Source organism: Hakea prostrata, chromosome 2 (assembly GCF_041222555.1).
Source record: "Hakea prostrata isolate BN-2017 chromosome 2, UWA_Hpros_2, whole genome shotgun sequence".
Taxonomy (NCBI): Eukaryota; Viridiplantae; Streptophyta; class Magnoliopsida; order Proteales; family Proteaceae; genus Hakea; species Hakea prostrata.
This window is the reverse complement of record NC_142601.1, coordinates 6,547,270-6,570,430: the sequence shown is the minus strand read 5'-3', so window position 1 is coordinate 6,570,430 and position 23,161 is coordinate 6,547,270. Positions and strand designations below refer to the sequence as shown.

At 38.5% G+C, this 23,161-nt stretch overlaps 1 protein-coding gene across 2 annotated transcripts in view; it reads right to left on the bottom strand.

The window, feature by feature from the left end:
• Positions 1–19,121, bottom strand: part of SYTC (Calcium-dependent lipid-binding (CaLB domain) family protein) — a 33,547-nt gene extending 14,426 nt beyond the window's left edge. Inside the window, exons 1-8 of one of the 2 annotated variants that reach the window (XM_089144033.1) lie at positions 18,735–18,800; positions 17,872–18,062; positions 17,572–17,670; positions 17,432–17,482; positions 17,191–17,314; positions 13,014–13,132; positions 12,823–12,924; positions 12,490–12,564 (exon numbers count right to left, since the gene is read on the bottom strand). In XM_089144033.1, coding sequence (XP_089000159.1) covers positions 12,490–12,564; positions 12,823–12,924; positions 13,014–13,132; positions 17,191–17,314; positions 17,432–17,452 — 441 coding nt within the window. In that variant the 5' untranslated portion in view covers positions 17,453–17,482; positions 17,572–17,670; positions 17,872–18,062; positions 18,735–18,800. Of the gene's footprint in view, positions 1–12,489; positions 12,565–12,822; positions 12,925–13,013; positions 13,133–17,190; positions 17,315–17,431; positions 17,483–17,571; positions 17,671–17,871; positions 18,063–18,734 lie in introns of both variants that reach the window. The other variant, XM_089144032.1, reaches the window with a different exon arrangement.
• Between the last annotated feature and the right edge of the window lie 4,040 nt (positions 19,122–23,161).

The window sequence follows — 23,161 nt, the reverse complement described above, 5'->3', positions numbered from 1 at the left end:
CGGTCGCTCAACTTAAGCGACCGGCTCAAGCGACCGGCCGGTTTCCAGTGTCTATGTAAGTTTGATTTTGGATTTGTTTTGACTCTTGACTCTTATACATTCTTGTAACCCTATGCCTAGGTGTTCTCTGTTTAAAATAAAAGTCTTATAATAGTTTCTGGAATTCAAGTTAGAGGAGTTTTACATAATTACAGGTAAGGACATGCATTCTTATTTATATGCAATTACGTATACATGATGATTCTGTTGTTCTATTTACTATTCTTTGATCATGTAACTTGCTGTAATTGTATAAAGCATGTGAATCTTATTGTACACTTGCTGTTTGTGGTGTTCCTTGATGTACTTCATCTTTTATGATATTGCACAACTGTTCATGATATGATAAAGAGTGATGTAGTGTGATTGTGATGGAAGGGGTATTCCTTTGGGATATCTTAGCTTGGGATATCAGAAGGCTGTGGAATGGGACACATGCCTGCTGATGTCTCCAGCACTATCATGATTACTTGATGACATACTTAGGGAGTCTAGAATTGCATGGCTAGGTACCCCACATGCTATTACCCTTTCGGCAGGGGAATTGAAGCCGGGTGACCCGTGACAATGGTGACGTGACTATGTTTCATCCAACAGCGGTAACCAGTCCGTGCGGAGACTCAGTGGTCCACTATTGGTCATGTAATGGTAGGGTTACATATGTTAGGGTTGGACTCATGGACGTCCAAGGAGCGGACCGGGTGTTGCAAGGAGTCATGAGAGCATCCGCCCCAATAATATGTGGATGACCATAGGGTTAAGGAGTGGAATCCAACAGAGGGATCCAGTCCGTGAGGATTCTCACTCCTAGGTTGCGAAGGATACTGAACCGAGTTGGTTGGTGCCATAGGGGAAATATTTGGACTTCATATAGTATGTTACCATTATGACTTGCATTGGATTAGAAACCCCGACATGCGCCAGTACTCATTGCCAATGGTCGTGGTGAGAGAGTGTTGACTTAACCCCCGACCACGGTTTTGAGAGCCAGTGTGGACTTACCCCTTTGCCCAGGATCCCTATAGAGGTAACCAGTCCTTGCCGGATCAGAGTGATGAGACTTACCCAAAGGAGGGCTGGTGTATATCTTAAAGCATGTCAGCTGTTAGAGACTTGCATAGTTAGATCTTAGTAGCATTCATATTTCTGCATACCATCCATATCATTTCATCTGTGCATTCGTGGATTGTATTGACATATATATGAGAATTGCTTGTTCCTTATTGAGTTCGTTGGAACTCATTCCTTTCATTGTATGTATTATATAAACTGTACAAATGGTTGCACAATGTCGGAAGTTGGAGATGATTCATATGAAAGAGCCTCCTCGTATGAAGCTGATGTGAGACAGGCAGTGATACATGAACTTGCAGAGCATGAAGCCTCCTGAAGATGAAGATTATTTAGTTATTTATTTTGCTTCCGCTGATCTCGATATTACTTTTGATTCTTGATTTTCCCTCTTTCGTTTGTTCTTGGTTATTTATTGGAGTATTTGGACTCCTGTAACCTTTTTATTGATTATTGCACTATTCTTGCTTTTGATTATCTGTATTTGTATTTATTATTATTGATAGACTAAAACCATGGATCCTGTGACAGTTCGCACCCACGGGTTGTCGGGCGGTTAACCGGGCCCGGCGGGCGGGGTGTGACACATATAACCATCTCATTTCACATCATATCAATGTCCCCCTCAAATTCCCACTTTTCCTTATTTGGAAACTATTTTGGTGGAGCAAGGGAAAAAGTTGTTGGCCATGCAGGCAGATGTAGCTAAATAGATGGAGACTCTGATTGAAGTTGTGATGCACCTAACCACCATGGATGGTAGTATGGAGCAGATCCCGAGGTTAACAAGCACACCAGAGCAATCATCTTCCTCTGCTTTTCCTTGGTCACCCATTTGGAGTTTGACTCCTGCAATCCAAACTCATACTATATGATTGGAATTCTCTAGGTTCAACTGCAAGGACCCCCAGGGGTGGATTTTCAAAGCAGAAAGGTTTTTTAATTACCATTCCTCACCTGATGAACAACACCTATTAATATCATCATTCCACATGGATGGGCCAGCTCTCCATTGGTTTCTCGTGGATGTACAAGTCCCAACAACTTCCAAGTTGGTCAGGTTCACCAAAGCTTTGGAGATACATTTCAGTCGCTCCGATTATGATGACCCTCAAGCTGCATTGCCAAAGTGTCTCAGATAATAACAATTGTTGAATATCAGACTCGCTTCAAGGAATGAGGTAAAGGCCTTCAGATGGTGGATATAGCCTAGACAATTGGCTTGGCCCATTTATAGGGCAAGGTCACAGATGCTCGATGCCCATATCTGAAACCAGCTCCGATCTCTAGCAAGTTTCCATTAATGCCAACTCCTACTCAACCACCTCTTTTGAAAACTCCAAACATCCCACAGCTTTTGGCTCCTACCACTTCAATTCCCATCAAACATTTGACACCTACGGAGATGCAGTAGCAACATGATATGGGCCTTTGCTACAATTGTGATGAAAATTTTGTATGACACTAGTGTACGACAAGGCAGCTATTTCTGTTGGAGTATGACATTGATACTGAGACACGGAGGAACTAGTTGGAGTGGAGGTTGAAATAATAGTTGTAGATGGAGGTGAAGTCCCGACTATAACCCCTGAACTCTTCCTATCACTCCATGACCGGCATTCCATCACCAAAGACTTTGCATTTTATTGGGTATATACTATACACATGGTCGGCCTCTCTAAATCCTGGTTGACGGAGGGAGTACTCACAACTTTATGCAAACCCGAGTCACACAACATTTGGGACTAGCCACCGAAGCAGTGCTAAACATAGCATTAATAATGGGAAGTAGAAATAAGTTACAATATGAAGGTCTGGTTCATGGGTTTCCCTTAAAGATTCAGCAATACGTAGTGACCTTGGATGACTACACCCTACCCATGCTTAGAGCTGATTTTAATATTAGGTGTACAACAATTTGCTCACCTTGCATTGGTAGTTTTATATTGCAATCGGCTCATAATGGAGTTTGACAAGGGGGCAAAAAGTTTACCTTAACGTGCAAACCCAAGCAACTGCCAACCCCACTCTTCTACTTGGGATTAGGCAGGTGGTTTTGGCACACTAATGTGTAGAGCCATTCAATAAAAATATGGGAAACTACAAGTTTGCAACACATACTGTAGAATTTCTAATGTGTATTTGAAAAGCCCGAAACCTTGCCACCTAGCCAAGCGCATGACCGCTCAAATACTCAACACTCTTGCAACCAAGGGTTCCGCCCATGATTATGAGGCCGTATCGCTACCGCCACTTCCAAAAGGAGGAATTCAAGTGGCAAGTTTCGGAGATGTTGGAACCGAAGGCATTAGAGCTAGCACTAGTCCCTTCTCTTCTTTTGTACTTTTCGTGAAAAAGAGGAATGGGGTATGGAAATTTTCTGGGGGTTCCCCCCCCTTAAAATACCAAACATACACAAACCTTTCCCAACCCAAAACAAAAATAGAGTTTTTTTTTAAATGGCAAAGGGTTGGTTTTTTTTTTAAAAAAGTAGTTATGTATGAAGGAAAAAAAAAAGGGGGGGGGGGGGGCAAAAAAAAAAAAAAAAACAAGAATGGGGCACACCGAAGTTTTATTTTGTTTTTATTAGGAGTCTAATAAGAGTTTGTATAGGAGTTAAATTAGAGTTTGCATTCATGTAAAATTCTATTCCTTGTAATATTCTACTTTCCACTTATTTATAAATAGAGGGCTTGAGATCATGGATCAATAAGCCATTCTACTATAATCATTTATTTCAACATGGCATCAGAACCTAAGTTCGATTGATATTCTTCAATTTTTTTCATTAAAACCCATCGCAGGAATTTTCTGCAACTGTAATACCGTCGTAGAGTTCTTTCTTCTGCAACAATTGCAGAATTTTTTCTACAACCATCGCAGGGTTTTTTCTGCAACTATCGCAGAAACTCAAATTCAGAAATTTTCTGCACTTATCGATCTCCAAAACCAAAAGGAGGGAAAGGAAAGAAGAAGAGAAGAGGAACCCTACTGATACCACCGCTGCTACAGCCGCTGCTATCGTCAAGAACCCTGCTGCTGCCATCGCTGCTACTGGTGCTGCTCTCATCGCTACTTCCGCCATCGACCAAAGAAACAAAAAAAGAAAAAGAAATGAAGAGAAAGAATCGATCTGCTTCTAGCTTCAAGGGACTGTGAGTTGTTTTCCATAACTTGCTTTCACCATCGCCTCTGCCTCTCATTGATTTGCGATCTGTTTTAAGTCCCTCTCTTTGATTTGCTATCTGTTTTAAGCCAAGGACGATGATGAAATCCCTTTAAGCCCATCGCTTCAATAAAGCAGACCAGTCCTTTGACCGAACCAGATTTTTCTCTTTTTCAAATTCCCAAACCAAATTTAGACCATATTTTGGTTCTCTTTGACCGAACCATATTATTTTTTTTTTCTTTCTCTTCTTCTTCTAATCTACGATTCTGTTAGGAGAAGAAAAAAAAAGAAGAGAGAAAGAAAGAAAGAAAGAAGAAGAAGGTTATTGTTTGGCTATTGCATTCTGCAACGTTTTAGTTTCTTTTCAAGGGGTGAAGACTGAAGAACTGCAGACGATTCTTTCAACATGGCAGCCACAAATGATACTACTGCTCCCATTGGATCCGAATATTTTCCCACTCTTCATTCTCTTTCGATAAGATTTGACGGCACAAATTACTTGATCTGGTCTCGATCTACTTACCTGACTATTGCTGGAAGAGGACTAGTTGGATACATTACGGGCACCACTATCAAACCCACTACCGCAGGTATTTTACAGGATAAATGGATAACAAATGACTCTCTTATTATGTCATTCCTTTTGAATTCCATGCATCCAAATATTGCCCGGGGTTACCTATTACTTGATACTGCAGCCCAAATCTGGAAGGCTACTACTGAAACATATGGACAGTTGGAGAATGATGCACAGGTTTATGAGCTACGAAAGAAGCTTCATGAGACTACCCAAAATGAACTAACTGTGGCCCACTATTATGCTGAGTTGCGATCTCTTGGCAAGAGTTGGATCATTATGGGGATTATCACCCCACTAATCCAGATGATGTGGCGACATATAAGAAGTACATTGATAAGATTCGAGTATATGACTTCTTGGCAAGTTTGAACGTGGAGTACGATCAAATCAGAGTGCAAGTCTTAAGTCGTTCTCCCTTTCCTACACTAGAACAGTCTTATGCACTTGTTCAGTGTGAGGAAAGTCGTCGATTAGTCATGCTTCGTACTCCTATTATGGAAAAATCAGCTTTACAGTCTGTTCGCACTAAATCTGATCCGGCTAAGGAGATTGTCAAGTGTGAGCACTGTCACAAACCATATCATACCTAGGAAAATTGTTGGAAACTGCATGGGAAGCCTGCTGATTTTGAGCAAAAACGAGCACAAAGAAAGGGAAACCCAAAGGCTAATCTTTCTGAGACAGTTTCCACCACACCCTCAGCAGACGTTGGTTTTTCACAGGAGGAGTTCGCTACTCTGCGACGTATTCTGCAGTCTTCTACTACGGTACAGCCTCGACCACTGCTTCCTCTACTACCCCTACAAACTCCTACCTTGCTACTTCCGGATCTGATCACGGGGAAGGAGATTGGACGTGGTAAATGGACTTTATTTGCTCGAGCCGATTGGAGGATCTACTTCTGCTTTGACTACATCTTCTAATCCGGTCCATTCGGTAATATGAGACCTTCACCAGTGGCACCGTAGGCTAGGTCATTCCCTTTTCAAATTTTGTCATTTTCTCTAGATTTGTTTTCCTGATACTTTTATCTTACCATTACAATTTCTTCCTTTCCAAGTTTCCCCATTGGGATTTCCTTTGTTATTGTTTTCCCACGTGTAAAGCTACACGTGAGGGGGAGATTGAAGATGTCTACAATTCAATGCCTTTCATGTAGACTTCCTTATGTAGAATTTGATCTTTGTTACCTTTGAAAGTTTGTCCCTTACCTTCGCAATCTTCTACTTTGGAGATCTAACATTGCTATAGAGCTATCTTTTTGTCTGTGTAGAACTTGATCTCTGTTAACCCTGGAGATTTGCCCCTTAACTTGACATCTTCCCTTCGGAGATCTAACCTTGCAAAAGATTTGTCGTTTGACCTTTGCAGAACTTGATCTCTATTACCTTTGGAGATTGTTACTTATCTTGACAAATTTTCCCCTACCTTTGGAGATTGTCCCTTGGCAAACTTTCCCTTTAAAGATCTAACATTGCTACAAATCAAAAGTTTCACTTTGGTTGTTTTACCCTAGCAATTGTTACCCAAAAGTATATTTTCCCTCAGATTTGCGCAGAAATTTAGTCTTCTCAACATTTGAAGATTCTACCTCTTTTCTTGGGCGTTCTTCCTTGGAGACATAAAGTTGCAGTAAAGATGAGGACAAAGCAAATGAAAGTCTATAAGGCAGACGTAATCTATAAGTTTGAAGATCAAATTGTAGATGTTTACCGACACAGATGTTTTATACTCTTTTGGTCAAGTTGGGCATGACTAATATCTATGCCTCAACTTGAGGGGGAGTGTTGGATTCTATTAGGAGTCTAATAAGAGTTTGTATAGGAGTTAAATTAGAGTGCGCATTCATGTAAAATTCTATTCCTTGTAATATTCTACTTTCCACTTATTTATAAATAGAGGGCTTGAGATCATGGATCAATAAGCCATTCTACTACAATCGTTTATTTCAACATCGAATTTTTGAATCCATCATGGCCAACCCCATATTCAGCACTTATAGGAGATTTTAAGAATGTTGCAAGCCCATCAGCTCTATGCCAAAAAGTCCATGTGTGAGTTTGGGAGAAGGTCAATTAAAAACCTAGACCATGTGGTTTCAGCAGAAGGATTGGAGGTGGATCAGAATAAAATTGAGGCGATCAAGGTCTGGCCCACTCCCAAGAAATATAAGAGTTGTCAAATGATTCTTGGGCCTAACAGGTTGTTAATAAAAATCCATCCAAGTTATGCTAGAATTGTCGGCCCAGTCACCAACTTATTATGCAAAGGAGCTTACAAATGGGATCCCGTGGCCCATAAGGCATTCACAACTTTGCAAACATTGCTAACTAGAGCTCCCATATTCGCATTACCAGACTTTGAAAAGCCTTTCACTATAAATGTGGCTGAGCAGCTGTTGGATTCTATTAGGAGTCTAATAAGAGTTTGTATAGGAGTTAAATTAGAGTTTGCATTCATGTAAACTTCTATTCCTTGTAACAGTCTACTTTCCACTTAATTATAAATAGAGGACTTGAGATCATGGATCAATAAGCCATTCTACTACAATCATTTCTTTCAACATGGCATCAGAGCCTAAGTAGATTAGGATCTTCTTCTATTTTTTTCTTTCTTCAAACCCATAAACCCATAGCAGATTATCTTTTTTCACCAAAACCCTTCGCAGTTTTTTTTTGTTCTTCTACAACCTAATTCTGCAACCATCGCAGAAATCAATTCTTCAAACCATAATTCTGCAACCATCGTTTGGCAGAATTTTTTTCCCTTTTCAAACCCATCGCACCGCTGCGTATCGTTTCAGTTCCACCTCGAAGATCAGAGAAGAAAAAAAAAGGAAAGAAGAAGAGAAGAAGAACCACACTTCCTGCTGCTTCTCGCGACAAGAATTCCTGTTGCTGCGATTCTTGAATTCCTGCTGCTGCTGCTGCTTTTTGCGATAAGAATCATAGATTAGAATCGGTTACCGCTGCTTCTTCTGCAATTGCCGCTGCCACTGCTCATGCTATCGCTGCTTCTTACCTTCTGAATAGGATGCCCAGTAGGATACTTGGCTTTAAATGTCCTAATGAGATTCTTTAGGGAGCCTCTTCTCTGTTGTTCCCCCAAAGGTTTTTGGATGCATGTGTTATGCCAAAATCACACCCACCCAGAGTAAGCTGGCTCCCCGCGGCCTACATTGCATATTCTTGGGGTATTCTGCTACTCAGAAAGGGTACAAATGTTATCATCCTCCCTCCAGGAAAACCATTGTATCCATGGATGTGAATTTTTTATGAGTTTTGCCCTTACTATACACCTCTCCAGGGGGAGAGTCCTAGAGGAGAGGTGTTCTTTCCGACTCTAGATCTTCCTATCATAGACCAACACAACTTTAGAGTCCCAGAAGAGTTTCCTGACCAAGGGGAGACTTCGGCCAGTATAACTGAGGACTCTAATCCACCCCCTTCGTTTTTTGAACCATGTGAAGAACCTAGCTAGGGGGAGACCACTCCTGTGAGACACACTGTTGGGGTCTTTCAAAACCAGATTGACCAGAATAAGGAAGTGAAGACTTATCAGAGGGAGAAATACAACCGGCTAAAGCAGGTGGAGAAAGGTGATAACGTTACCACTTCAGTCTCCTGCTCCAAAATCAGATTCTACTGAGGTATCTTCTTCCAATCTTCCTATTGCTGTTAGAAAAGGGGTCAGATCTTGTACTCAACATCCCATAGCTAAATATGTTTCTTATAACTCTTTGTCTGACTCCTACCATGCTTTTATATCCTCTCTATCATCTGTATCTGTTCCTAAAAGTTGGCAGGAAGCCTATGCTGATAAGAAATGGAAGGAAGCTATGGTAGAGGAAATGCAGGCAATGAAGAAAAATGACACTTGGGAGCTAATTACACTTCCTCTAGGAAAAAAACCAGTGGGCTGCAAATGGGTATTTGTGGTTAAACAAAATATGGATGGATCAGCCAACAAGTTGAAAGCTAGACTAGTTGCAAAGGGGTTTACCCAGACCAATGGGATTGATTATCAGAAGACCTTTGCCCCTGTTGCGAAACTAAATAATGTCAGAGTTCTGTTGTCTGAAGCTGTGAACAAACACTGGAACTTGCACCAACTAGACGTAAAGAATGCCTTCTTACATGGGGAGTTAGCAGAAGAGGTCTATATGGAAATCCCACATGGTTTTTCCGATGACAATACTGCAGGGAAAGTCTGTCGGTTGAAGAGGTCAATATATGGGTTAAAACAGTCTCTTAGATGCTGGTTTGGACGCCTTCCGAAGGCAATGACTTCTATTGGGTACAAGCAAAGCAATGCTGATCATACACTATTTGTCAAGAAGATGTCAAGTACTAACATCACACTTCTCATTGTTTATGTAGACGATATTGTCATCACAGGGAATGATGGTGAAGAAATTCAAAAGTTGAAAGACTTTCTTGGCAGAGAGTTTGAAATTAAAGATCTAGGGAAGTTACAGTATTTCTTAGGGATTGAGGTGGCTCGATCAAATAAAGGTATATTCCTATCCCAAAGAAAGTATGTCCTAGATCTATTATCAGAAGTGGGAATGTTGGGGTGTAAACCAGTTGATACCCCAATTGAAGCTGGAGCTAAACTTAAAGAAAAAGAGGGAGAACCAGTGGACAAAGGAAGATACCAAAGGCTGGTAGGGAAGCTTATTTACTTGTCCCACACCAGGCCAGACATCGCTTATGCTGTAGGGATAGTGAGCCAATTCATGCATGATCCATATTTAGCTCATATGAAGGTTGTTACCAGAATACTACAGTATATGAAGGGAACTCCTGGAAAAGGAATACTTCTATCACCCACCGATAATCTAAAAGTAGAAGCATACACTGATGCAGACTGGGCTGGATCTCCAGACAGGAAGTCAATTTCAGGTTACTGTACCTTTTTTGGAGGTAATCTAGTTACTTGGAGAAGTAAGAAACAGAATGTGGCAGCTTTATCTAGTACCGAAGCTGAATATAAAGCTATGGTTCGTGGAGTTTGTGAGCTACTATGGTTGAAAGGCTTGCTGCAAGATATTGGAGTCCAAGTTCCAAACCCTATGATGTTATATTGTGACAACAAGTCTGCTATTAGTATTGCTAATAATCCAGTGCTACATGATCGAACTAAGCACATTGAAATTGACAGGTTTTTTGTCAAAGGAAAGTTGGAACAAGGGCTTATCTGCATGCCTTTTGTAAGATCCGGAGACCAAGTAGCAAATGTTTTCACAAAGGGTTTGAAAGAAAGAGATTTCCTTCCTATTGTAGGCAAGTTGGGCATAACTAATATCTATGCCTCAACTTGAGAGGGAGTGTTGGATTCTATTAGGAGTCTAATAAGAGTTTGTATAGGAGTTAAATTAGAGTTTGCATTCATGTAAACTTCTATTCCTTGTAATAGTCTACTTTCCACTTAATTATAAATAGAGGGCTTGAGATCATGGATCAATAAGCCATTCTACTACAATCGTTTCTTTCAACAACAGCATTGGAGCGGTGCTATCACAAGGAGGGCATCTGGTGGCATACTTCAACAAGATGTTATCCCCAAAAATCCAAGCACTATCAACTTATGCCCAAGAAATGCATGTTATCACACAGGCAATGAGGAAGTGGCATTAGTATTTGTCAGCGAAGAAATTTTTCATTCAGATGGATCGACAAAGTCTAAAAGAACTAATTAAGTGACACAAGCACCTGAACCACAATAATGGTCAACTAAACTTTTGGGTAATCATTTGAAATCACATATAAGCCAAGGAAGGAGAATCATGCCAACAACGCATTGTCGAGAGTGCTGGGAACGCTCTTGACCCTTGAATGCTAAGATAGTCCCCCTACCTTCGAGTTTCTAACAAAAATCTAGGAAGAATCGTCGTTCAGATGTAGGGGAACAAATTTGTCGAGGCCTCACTGAAGATCCCTCTGCTACTAGGTTTTTCTAATCTTGATGGAATTCTTTATCAATATATAGCCAACTTGTACTAGACCTGCGATCTCCTTTCAAGAAGTTTTTCTTTGCCAGTGCCATTCGTCACTGTAAGGGGTCCAGCTGCCCAGGGGGGGGAGGGCAAAGGGTATCTGCAAACTCTCAACTGCCTATCTTTCAATCTATTCAAGAAGGGTATGCGAGTTGATGCCAGGGCATACGTCGCACGATGTCAAACTTGTTAGCAAATGATATCTATTCAAACCTCACCAGTAGCACTCCTCCAACCCCTTCGGATACCCAAATGTGTATCCATGGATTTCATAACCAACTTGCCTCCATCTACAGGAAAATTTGTTATACTAGTTGTCATTGATAGGCAAACGAACTACGCACCAGTTTTCATTGTTGCCTCATTTTACCAACCATAAGGTAACATAGGTATTCCTCACAGATGTAGCTAAACGCTATGGAGTCCTTCGCTCCATCGAAAGTGAGAGAGACTCCATCTTCCTCGGTTCATTTTGGCAAGAGTTATTTAAGATTCAAGGCACCACATTGGCCATGAGTTTGACCTATCATCCCCAGAGTGACAACAAACAACGGTCTTGAATAGATGCATATAGATGTACCTTCGTTGTTTAATGAGCGACGAACCACTGAAATGGACTCTACACTTACCATAGGCAGGGGACTCCTATAACATAACATACCATTAGGCAATTAACCTGACCCCCTTTGAAACAATATATGGGCAACCCATACCCTTAGTTCTTTACATCCCTTAATGCAACAGTTGACATGAGCTCAAGGAACGGGACCAATTCTCTAACAGTTAAAGCTAAGCATACACCATGCTCAAGCTAGCATGAAGGCTTAAGCTAACCGACAAACCTCTGTGGACAAGCAAAACCAGAAGCTATCACGACGCTTATTTGGGCCCTATCAAAATGAATCACGTGTGGGAAAGGTAGCATATAAACTAGCTCTTCCAACCAAGTCCCAACTGCAACCTGTATTGCACGTTTTCCACCCTCAAGCCTTACATCGGCACCCAACAGCTCCTAACCATCCTCCACTAGCAGCTCCTAACCATGCCAGCAACCATTCTCAATATCTGGAGCTTCACTGTCTCAACAGGATGGAACATCAGACACTCATTCAATGGCAAGGGCTACCAGTTGAAATGGCAACATGGATGGCTCTCATTGCCCTTTGCTAGTAGTTTCCACACTCAACCTCAAGGACAAGGTTTCTTTTCCAACAAACGACAATGATACGACTCAACAAGGAGAGACAACTAAGCAGCCAGCTGGAGCAACGACTGGGTACATGGATGAGGAGCCCAGGGCTAACAAAGTCAGTACAGCCTACCAGGAGACCTGTGTGTGACAAGAGCCCAACCTTCATAGAAGATTACACCCACCAACCCATGCCTAACTTGACTAGTACATGGTATTGTTCTAACATGTAGAATGCTTGTTCTTGCTAGCTGCTAATTATATTCATAATACTTCCTTGCATTTGTTATTCCATTATCCGTTAATTAATTGTACCATTTAAAAAGACTCTACCAGCCAAATTCAAGATATATAAAAGTATAACTAATAAAAAAAAAACAAAGTAGGCCAATAATAGACAGTAATTCAACTTAAACACCACAAGATAAATTACCATTTAGCACCTGAACAAAACGATAAAGGCCAGGGATCGCCATGATATCCCCTCCTAACAATTTCAATCCAAAATCGATATGTGGCTGCAAAGATATCAGAACAGATCATCATTAATTAGAGGTAAAGAACAAATTAAGGGCAACCATTATTTGCAAATAGTAATTAATCTCAAATGTCCACAGATAATGAGGCAGACACAGAACAAAGTCAAAAACTCTTAAATCCAAAGGTAATATTGTGGCAGTGGAAAGTTCATGTCCTCAACTATGCAAGTAATTTGGATGAGAAAATGCTAAGTGGTGTGTAAGATATTTGAAATGGTACATCTTATTTTTACATACCTTTTCCATTAAAGATACTTCCACGGCTGCAAAACATGGGAAGCTTGGAACCAGTGGCTTCAAAGTTAAACGGGGTGCTGCAAATATTTGTAAATCCACCAACTGTAACAAGTGTAATCCTTTTAGAAGAATTGTCCTTGTCTTAAAACACAGTATTATTTTATGGATTATGATTCGAATATCTATCTGACCTGCAGCGTAATCTGTATAGACGACAGTTTCAACACGAGAACAATGTTGGGATTCCCGGCCCATCTAACAGCTGGTTCAATAACTAGTTCTGTCTCATTGCTATCATACACTTTGACCCCTGCAAGGTTGAATACATAGTATATCAATCATGACATATCCTCAAAGTTCTGATAGACGAACAAACCAGAGAAATATCAACTAGCTACTGTTACAAAAAGGTGGATCTAAAGGCCAATTTACATGATACTGGCATGTTAGGGAGGTTGACCTTATCTTCCACCAGGCTAGTATATTAGTGATTGAAGCATGTACAGCTGCTCAATTAGGTCTAAATAAATTATGGTTCAGTGTAGGGGCTAAATAAATTTAAGTTATAATTGTATTAGGCCTTCATCAAAAGCCAAAAAGGTGGGGGTGAAAAGTCAGGACATGAGATTAATGTCTTAGTAAGGAGAGCTTAAGTTAGCTAACAATACTTAGAGCTATAGTGTTGTTTTGGTCATATTTATTTTTACTCAAAGTGACAATGATAATTAGGGATTTCAAAAAGTCTTTATCTATGCATATACCACCATCAATTAGACATGATTCGAGTAAAGTACAGAATTTTGTCATGAGTTTGAAGCTATTGAACTATGAGACAGGACTGCTTTTCCAGATCACAGATGTCACCTAAATTGTGGAGGACATTTAAAGCTTAACAGAATAAAATATAATGAAACCTAATGGAAGGACATCTCTGCCCTTAAACTTAAATTGAACAAACTACCAAATTGAATCGAACCATTGGTTTATTTTACCTTGTCAAAAGACTGATAAACTCCACTCAACCCATGTACCCATTATTAGGTATATTAAGTTGACTAATTACAGAAGAATCCCATCCAATCAAGGCCTAAAACATAGATGACAACCTATGCCTATTCCTAGGAAAAAGAACCCTACTTGGTGTTGTATCTGCAGCACACTTCCCCTTCATAACCCTTACCTTCAATCATAAACAAGGCCATAAATACTCACTACCCCAGTACCCCACTGACCTGCTGTTCCTAAATTCTCACCGAGTCTAATGCAAACTCAGCCTTCAAACAGGCTTAGCACTGGACCGAACTCCCTTGTCATTTCCTTAACACTACAACCTCATTAAAGTCACATAATCCCTATGCTATTACCCCACTGCATTGACATCTAAAACCCTAAAGTTGGTTCTAGTTTGACTAAGATTTTGGTAGTTTTGGCCCTCAGTTGGCTTGTCAATCTAAGGCTACATCACCGTATTTATATTTCACTGTGTCTTGAGTTATGAGTGACCAAATTATATGAATCTTTTAGCAACTCAGTTAACCCTTCTTGTGTTGCCATAATCCATAAGTGGTATCAGAACAATGTTCATTCTCAAGGTAGTTCAGCAATTCACAGGAATGGCAAGCACAAGCACCAGTTTAGATGAGGGCAATTCCACCACACGCCCACCAGTCTATGGTTGTTCTCTAGTACTTTAAATGACCATCTAGCTCATATAGACTAGCTGCTTATAATATCTGTGATACAGCCCGAATTGGATGAGAGCCACTTCTTCCAAGATCTTTAAAAGAACTTAACTAATATGGGACCAAGAAAACGTTTCTTGAAAATGTCGTTTATGGGATATGGGGGTCTCTGTGATATGGGCTGCAATGGGATGAATTTGCTATTAAGGGTGGTTAGTCACTTCTGAATTCCTTGGGTTACTTGGAATGTAGTAGTATCAAGGATGGGGTGTTAGTTTTGGAGAGACTTAGAATGGGGGGATCTGCAGTATGCGTTTGGTAACGTTTCTGTTTTGAGAAACCAGTTCCTATGCAAAACCGTTTTTTAATGTTTCTGTGCTAAAAGACCGTTCTTTACTTGATAATGGGCGTTTGATAAATCCGTTCTGAAAATATTTTTAAAACACTAAATAGAATATATTAGTGTTTTTTTTTTTTTGGTTGAAAAATAAGTTGGTGTTTGATAAACTTGTTCTAAGGCATCAATTTGAACCAATTTTATCACTTCTGTTTCTGTTCTTTGGTAAAAACGTCTTTTTTATGTTCTGCAAAAAGTGTTCTTTAGAACACTTTTTTGACTGGTCCGTTCTTAAATAACAGAAGAACGAATCGTTTTATCAAACGCCTCTAACCCGTTCTTCCGTTCCCAAAGAACAGAAAAACGCCAGAAACGTTTTTTAAGAACGTTATCAAACACACCCGCAGGTTCTTGAGATATGGGATGAAAACTTACGAGAAAAGGGCAAAACTTGGAAGGAATGTAGGTAATGATATAAGGATATGATTCCGTAAGTTTGGTTGGGCTTGGATGGCAAAACTGGAAGATATATAGGTTCTTGTTTTAGGGTCTTAGGGAATAAGAAAAATTAAGAAAATATCTATATCTAGAAATATGATGGTCAGAATGGGGTCAAACTGAAACCTAAGGTCACTATGGTTGGGGGAATGATATGCCTGAAGTGTGAGACAGATCTAACGTTTAAAATGGCATAATCTGACCTTAAACTGTGGGTATCCTGGGAATTCCAAAAATTCAAAATATATATGTGTGTGTGTGTGTGTGTGTGATAAGAGAAGGGGATTGACGTGGGATACCAGTAATACCTGAACGGAGCTTTAAGGATGGAATACTCAAATTGAGAATAAAGGTGTAGGTGTCAAAGCTTGACTTCACCTTTAAAACCCTTCTCAGACTTAGATCTTCAAATCCCACTTGACAGAACTGGGACTCATTAAGCACAAGAGGAATTACTTAAAGAGAAGCCTTTCTTGTTCAATATTCACTCTGATCTCTCCCCCATCAAGTGGAGGAGGCATCTATTTATAAACAATATGTTGGAATCCTAAGGACCTAACCTAATTTGGACTCCAAGCTGACTCTAACTCAAAACTAGAGACCGACTCAAAGTAGAAACTAATTGACTAAGACTATAACATTAAAAGTGAAATGAAAACATAAGAAAATACTATTCTGCCCTTGTAACTTAAGTTGGCAGAATTTACATAATTAGACCAATTGAACTAGTTAAATCACCTATGCTTAACCTAGAAACTAAGAGTTTTGCCTATAGAATAAATCCATGACGACAGAAACCTATGAAACAAAGGCCCAAGTGCCCCACACCCATATCTATCAACCTTAGGTTGACTTTGAAGGAAAATAGGCCAAATAGATACGAGATCTGAATCAATCTGAAAATAAATCTAAACTGTAGACTTGTTCATCTATACATATCCCAGTATCCAGATATGATCATCAAGAGCTGCAGTGCTTTCCCAATTCTTGCTAGTTACTAGTTCTTTCTTCTAGATTCTTTTCTGGAACCTTGAACTATATCATATCCCTTTGTAGAGTATGTTCAAAACTTCGCTCTGATGCATCAACAGCTCAAAAGATAAAATTACAGTAAAAAGAAGATTAAGAATAGGATAACACATTGTACCATGCAAAATAGATGGGTCTCTATTATGTGTCCCAGATTCTTGTACCCATTTCAAAGTTTGCACCTGCTACCAACTACTCCAACCCTTCTGGTAGCGACCAACAAGGAACCCTCTTTTTTGCTCTCAGTGAGGTATGGATTAACCCAACTTAGAATACTTGTTGTTTTATCATCTTGTTTTTTGAGCAACTGAAATATGTCTCTTTTTTTTCTTTTTCTTTTTTTTGGGGGGGGGTGTTTTGAGTTAGAATTTCTGGGGGGAGTTCATATAAAACCATCAGTGTACTTGAGACAACCCCACTATACTTTATGACTTTTCTTCTATTACATTGTCAATCATCTTCAGCTTTGCCCATGGATCTAGCATGTCATGTTTGTGTGTGACCCACATTGGATCTCTGGGTCTTCTTTGCTCTGTTTAGTGTTCTTCATGTTTCTTGGTGTTCAACAGTTCCTAAGGTTTGATTGAGAAATGGTAGAAGTTAATAAGATCAGAGAGATGAAAGACTCTTAAGTGCAGGCAAAATATGTTCTAGAAGGAAGAATTAACCTTGATTTCATCCTGTTCATTACTGTCTAAGTTGGATAGTTCCAGATTGATGGCTTTAGAAATAGGGGTTGGTTGCTACGCAAGAATTTATTTGAAATCTCAATGGATGTATTTGGACCTTTATAGAATATATAAGCTTCGTAACTACACTCACCATTAATAGTAGGGGGAAGAGACCCGAGAGTTAGATTCCCAAACTCAATCGATTCAATGTGAAACTTCCCAATGTACTCAGCAAATATTGGCGCTGCTATGCTCCTTATTGTACTGCATATAGCCTGTAAAACAAAGTATTACCGTTTCTAATATATATAGAACAATCAGTCAATTTTTTAAAATCACATCCTTCATAGCAAGAATATTTTTCTGAATTGAGATTTGAAACTTGAAATCACCTTATCAAGGTAAGGCCACATCCCTTGTATAAACTTGTTCAACCAATCAACCTGCAAATTTATTAACAAAGTCAGTAGCAGGAGAAAAAGCCAAACTTAGGGTGCTGTGAATAACCATAATTTGAAGCGTTAATACTCACTCGTTCATAATCAGAATACTTCACCCATAGCGGAATATCTTGCAAAAGATCATTCAAAGTGTTTGAATCTAACTCATAAAGCTCCCTAACAATTGGTTCCTGCAAATGTGGGTTACAGAAGAAGCTTGGTTATACAAAATATGGTTGATCATTTTGCATAAAATTAGGACATAAGAATAATAATGTTACAGGAGGAAGAGTATTTAGGAAAGCTAAAGTGAATAGAATAACAAGTAGAAAGTAGAAGTAAAGAGGTCGTGGATATACAGAAATAAAAAAATAAAATAAGTTACAACTTACATCTATATGAGCCTGTCCTCAACACCACGGTTAGATTGTCATTACCCAAAAAGCAAACAGTTCACAATAATATGACCAGCGGAAGAACACCAATCAACCTCAAATTTCAAGTATCCGATCACAACACCTAGCCCTTCTGAATGCAATCAGTGACACAGTCCAAAATCAATCAGGAAAGGTTCAAGAAACTCCTGCAATTTGTCCAGGCGATAGGTGGAAAAAATAAGCTTTGGGTTTCAATCTCAAACTCTAGATTTCAGCAAGGGTTAAACTTTGTTGGGCAGATCGAGAGAAATTGAGGAAATCTCTCAACACTCAATTGGTGGGTTACTAGAAAGAACACCGGGAGAGCAGGAAGAACGGAAAAGTAAGAAAATGCCTGAAGAATAAACCCAGATTCAAAGGAACCAAAGAAAAAGATAACATACGCAACCCACAACCATAAGTGGGAAGCCAACCAAAAAGTTAATTCGACCATCTCAAGTCTGTCTCAAGACTGGAATTTAAGACTGAAAACAAGTTCAACTGCAACCGAGATTCTTATCTCCGATTTGCTACTGTCAAATCTAACAATATAAAAATACAAAGAAAACAAATATATTATCTCATATTCATATTTATTTAAAGGAGGGAAAAAGCTTTTCAAGATCAATTCTGTCTGCGACACAGGAAAATAACGCGAACGGAGAACAGAGTCACAAAGTGATCGCATTGCTTGTAAAACGAAAACCAGTGACAAGCACAGAGTAGAAACATCAATATCGAATCAAAGAAATCAGAAGCTCATAAAAGTCATCATCAAATGCTATTTAGAAACTGCATGTAAGGAGAGAGACCCACGAAATTGAAGAGTAGTGAATCACCTTTACATCACTGGGTTCGAGGTAGATGAAGAGAAGATAGCCCAGAAAGAGACCAATTGGAATACCCAATCCGAAGCCGATGAGTCCAAGGAAACTTCCAATGAATCCCATCTCTCTAAAAACCCTCAAATGTTCAACAGAAATAATCCCCAAGGAACTAACAAAGAATATAGATATGGAAGAGAGGAGAAGAAAACCATTCAATCGGGGACAATCTCTAAAGTTGTAATGGAAGAATATAAAATCACTCTCGATGAAACCTCGTATCAGAACAGGCCAAGAAGATAATTAAACAAATCCCTCTTTCTCTCCTTCAAGATTTTTTCAAAGACGAAAATTTAATAGAAGTTTTTTAATTCTAAACGATCCTCGTACCAGCCAAGACTTTACAGAGCATGCAGATTAAAAAAAATCAGTCTCCTTTGAAAACTGACTGAAACCGCCAAAAGCAGTCACGTGCGTTTCAACATTTGCCCTGCCTTAGAGTGCTATTCACGAACTTGCCACTCATGACATAAACTACAACATAGACACGTAAACTAATCTCATAATAAGAAATTATCTGAATCCAACTCCAATTCCAATTGCTTATTGGATAAATATGAATATTCTTCCGTATATTCGGACACCCTTAAATGAATACAAATGCAAATTCGAAAATCGATAGGTCTCGACAATCCATTTACAGGTTTGCTTGAATACCCTTGTTTCAACTATAATTTTACTTGAGTAAATGTTTTTCTTGTGGAGCCTGGCCTTTGAGAACACAAACCATGCTACAGGAGTCTGAATCTTTTATTAGTCACGATAGAGATCTGTGCTTGTCTCACATCTTTCTACCATATATTAAGGGGAAAAGGGGCTTACGAGTTTTGATAAGTTGAATCAGGGGTGAAAACCCTAGTAGGGCCTCTCCTGATGTGTGGTAGAGAGTGTGCTACCTTAATGGGTATAGGAAATGGACTAAAACTATATAGGCATCAATGTTACAATAGGATCATTAGTGACTTCTAATACAATGATGACAAACTCTTATGTAAAGGCATTAAGACCTAAGCGGCCTTAGAGTCGAGCATCCATTCCTAAAACACATTTCCCATCACTGGGCCTATGACCCCAATCCATGCAAGAGTTTGGATCTTCTACCCGTAGAAATGTGTGGGCATGAAGGAGATTTTTGTCATTGAGAATTGAAACCCTAAAGGAAATTTATTTTTAATAGTTTTGATGGGACTTTGGGACAACCAATGACAATGGAGATAGAACCACCAAACCTCAAAGGGTTAAATTAAAGCCATTCTATTCACAAAATTCTGGTCTACCTATAAACAAAAAAAGAAATACTACTTTTTCTTGGACGGAAAGATTTGTATCAATTTCTCATGGTTGATTTGGTGATAACAAGAATGATTCTTTCTTAAGAAAAGGAATCATTTATTATTAAATGGGATGTTATTGAATATATAAAGCTACTAGTGTTGGAATTATTCATACTCTACCAATGGTGATGCAGAGAATGGAATTATTTACAATATACAAATGTCACCATGGCCCTCATATGTTTTGTTTTCTTGGTAAACCATGGCCCTCATATCTTATTTATACGTTAAAATCTGTAAAATAATATGATTTTGTTCATTAGCTTTTGACTAGCAGTTCATTAAATATTAATTAATAAAATCACAATCAGACAAGTTATAGGTGTAACCACCTGTCACCACACATCTCTCATATTTAAAACAGAAAAAGATAGTCTAGAACATGACACCTTCCCCATATGTTTCATTTGGGGGCCAAGTCACCATCCTAATGTCAATGTTACTAGTCATCTTTCATTTTTTTTTTTTTTTTTTTTTGTATAGTTGATAAAATGATTTCCTAGCATAGCTTCCAAGGAAGCACTGCTGATAGGGTCTCTAGATGGAGTTCTGATAGATCATAATATCTTCACATTTTGTATTTGCAAATGGTGATACGAAAATAATATGGTATAATTTTGGTTTTAAGTATTAATTTTCTATTCTATGCCATATTAGTGATTATACCGTTTGATAACCTTATTCGCGGGTAGAAGATACAGACTCGAATGTGTAGGAATTATGTGGTCCAACACATGTTATTATTTTACTTGCACATTCATATTGGACATTTGTAAGGTTATTTTGATTATATGTGGCATTTATTGTTTATGATGATTTATGTGGTTATTTGGTCAATTGGATTGTTTGGACTGATTTTATGGTTGATCATCTGGCTTAACCACATTATAGTCCTTGACTTGACCGCACCCATTATAATGTATTATTGTCTAAATATACATTATTAGATTATGATGGGTTTGAGGGGTGCAAGTTAAAATTGCTAAGACTATGGGAGATATGAGGACTAGTCTCTTTATGGTTAGTACACTTTGAATCTGTGGAGTCCATCCATGAAAAGATTATGTGTACGTTGAGTGTTGATCTTAGTGACTAGTGCTCCATTGCCAGTGACTTAACAATTGCGAAAGTGTACGCGTACCTACAGACTGCTTTTTGAAAGGATTTATTGATAAAATGGTTTTGCAAATTTGTTTTTATTTATTAGTAAAAACTTATTTATTTTCTTCTCTATTTGTTGCAAAACCAATTTGTTTTGTTTTATTAATGGCAGTTCTGTAATTTTGTTCCCTAATTCTTTTGGGGGCTTTCTAGTAATTGTCAAGGTAAGTCTTAAGGGCATTCTAGATATGAGCATTAGTGGGCTAGCATCTCACTTAGGGTGGACTTTATGGCTGGTCATCTCCACCCTAGAGATATATAAATCTCAAGGTCACACATGCAAAGGGAGAATAATTTTTTTCAAAAGCTCAAAATACCTTGTAATGGTATACCTGTCCAGTTGGGGTGAGCACCCTGATTGCTTGTGAGATCTTTGGCATCGAACGTGTTTCTTCTTGTGATTTAATCTTCAAGTCTCATCCTTCATTTTTTGCTACGGTGGTGCAAGATCTTCTTTTTCATTTTATATCTTTTCTACAAGGTTGGATTTATCTTCGAAGAGGTATGTTAATCTATCATGAGTTTGTCAAATAATAATTTATTATTTTGTAGATTAATTCTTCTTGATTATATCTTTTAGCTATTTTTTCTAATAGAATGATGTGTGAGTTGTTGAATAATTTGTTTTCAGAGTTTATCAAATACTAAAATACATACACGATTTCTCATCCACTTGTGTACTACACAGCTTTTGACATTTAGATTTTTTTAAAATAATAATAAAATTTTCTATAAATTAAGAAATACGTATATGATCTACCTAGATATGTCATTGTGATGTGCAATTTTTCATTTGTGGATAAATAATATATATTAAGAAATTAAAATAAAAAGAATAAAAAAGAGTTGGAAACCAGTTAAATTCCCACCTATGTGTAAGGACTTAATATATAAAAAGAAAAAGAACATTTTCTTTTTATCTTGAATCATTTTTTTTTTAATTAGTTCCATTTTTTCATAATATTAAAAAGAAAAATTATTCATATCTCCCTAATGAACAAGGGTTAAAGGGTTGTTGCAGAATTCGGTCTCCCCCTAGTCAAATGCTCGAATATGCAAAAACATGCTCAATTGGTGTGGTCGAATATCGTCTTCGTCAAACAAGTTAGTTCAAATGAACAAATAAATCAAGTTCAATCTCTCAGAGTATTCAATAACTTAAGAGTGCACACCTTATGATGATGACAATACCTCCTTATATAACTCTTGTTAGTCGGTTATGAAGAGGAGTTCCTGTTGTAGAGTTGTATCAGGAACTCAATTCTCTTTAGTTAGTCGAATTCTACTTAAAGAATAACTATAGAGTCTAATATGGACTTAGAGTTGGATTCGAATCATGCTAGTGTGGTCATACCCAACGTTAGACTAGATACTAATCCGAGCATCTAACTCTGGTTCAACGAGTTCGGTCATGACTTCTAGGTTCGACCATGACAAGGGCCATCTCACAATGATCCTTAACGGATCTTTAGTAGTGTCCGTTTTGAAGGCGTACACGTATACTTTAGTTTTTCCCGGAATATCTTACATTTAGTATTGTTTTTCTAAAGAATGCATGTAAAAAAACTCCTAAAATTAATATAACCCCAAATTCGAACCAGTACATTCTAACCCTAGTTCTAAAAATGACAAGCTACCCAAAACCCCCCAAAAGAGAGAGAGGGAAAAAAAAGTGCTACCCAATTTTTTTTTTTTTTAAGTACATACTTATCTTGGGCCGGGCCAACAAGAGCCCAACATTGTCCATGGGCTGAAAACGTGAGCCTAAGTATGAGGAAAGTTGAGGAGGCTCGGTCCAAGAAAGGCCCATATCTGGAAAAACAATTCTTCCATTACCCAATCAGTCCCTGATCTTCTTTCTCTTTTTTTGTTGGATTTAACTTTAAT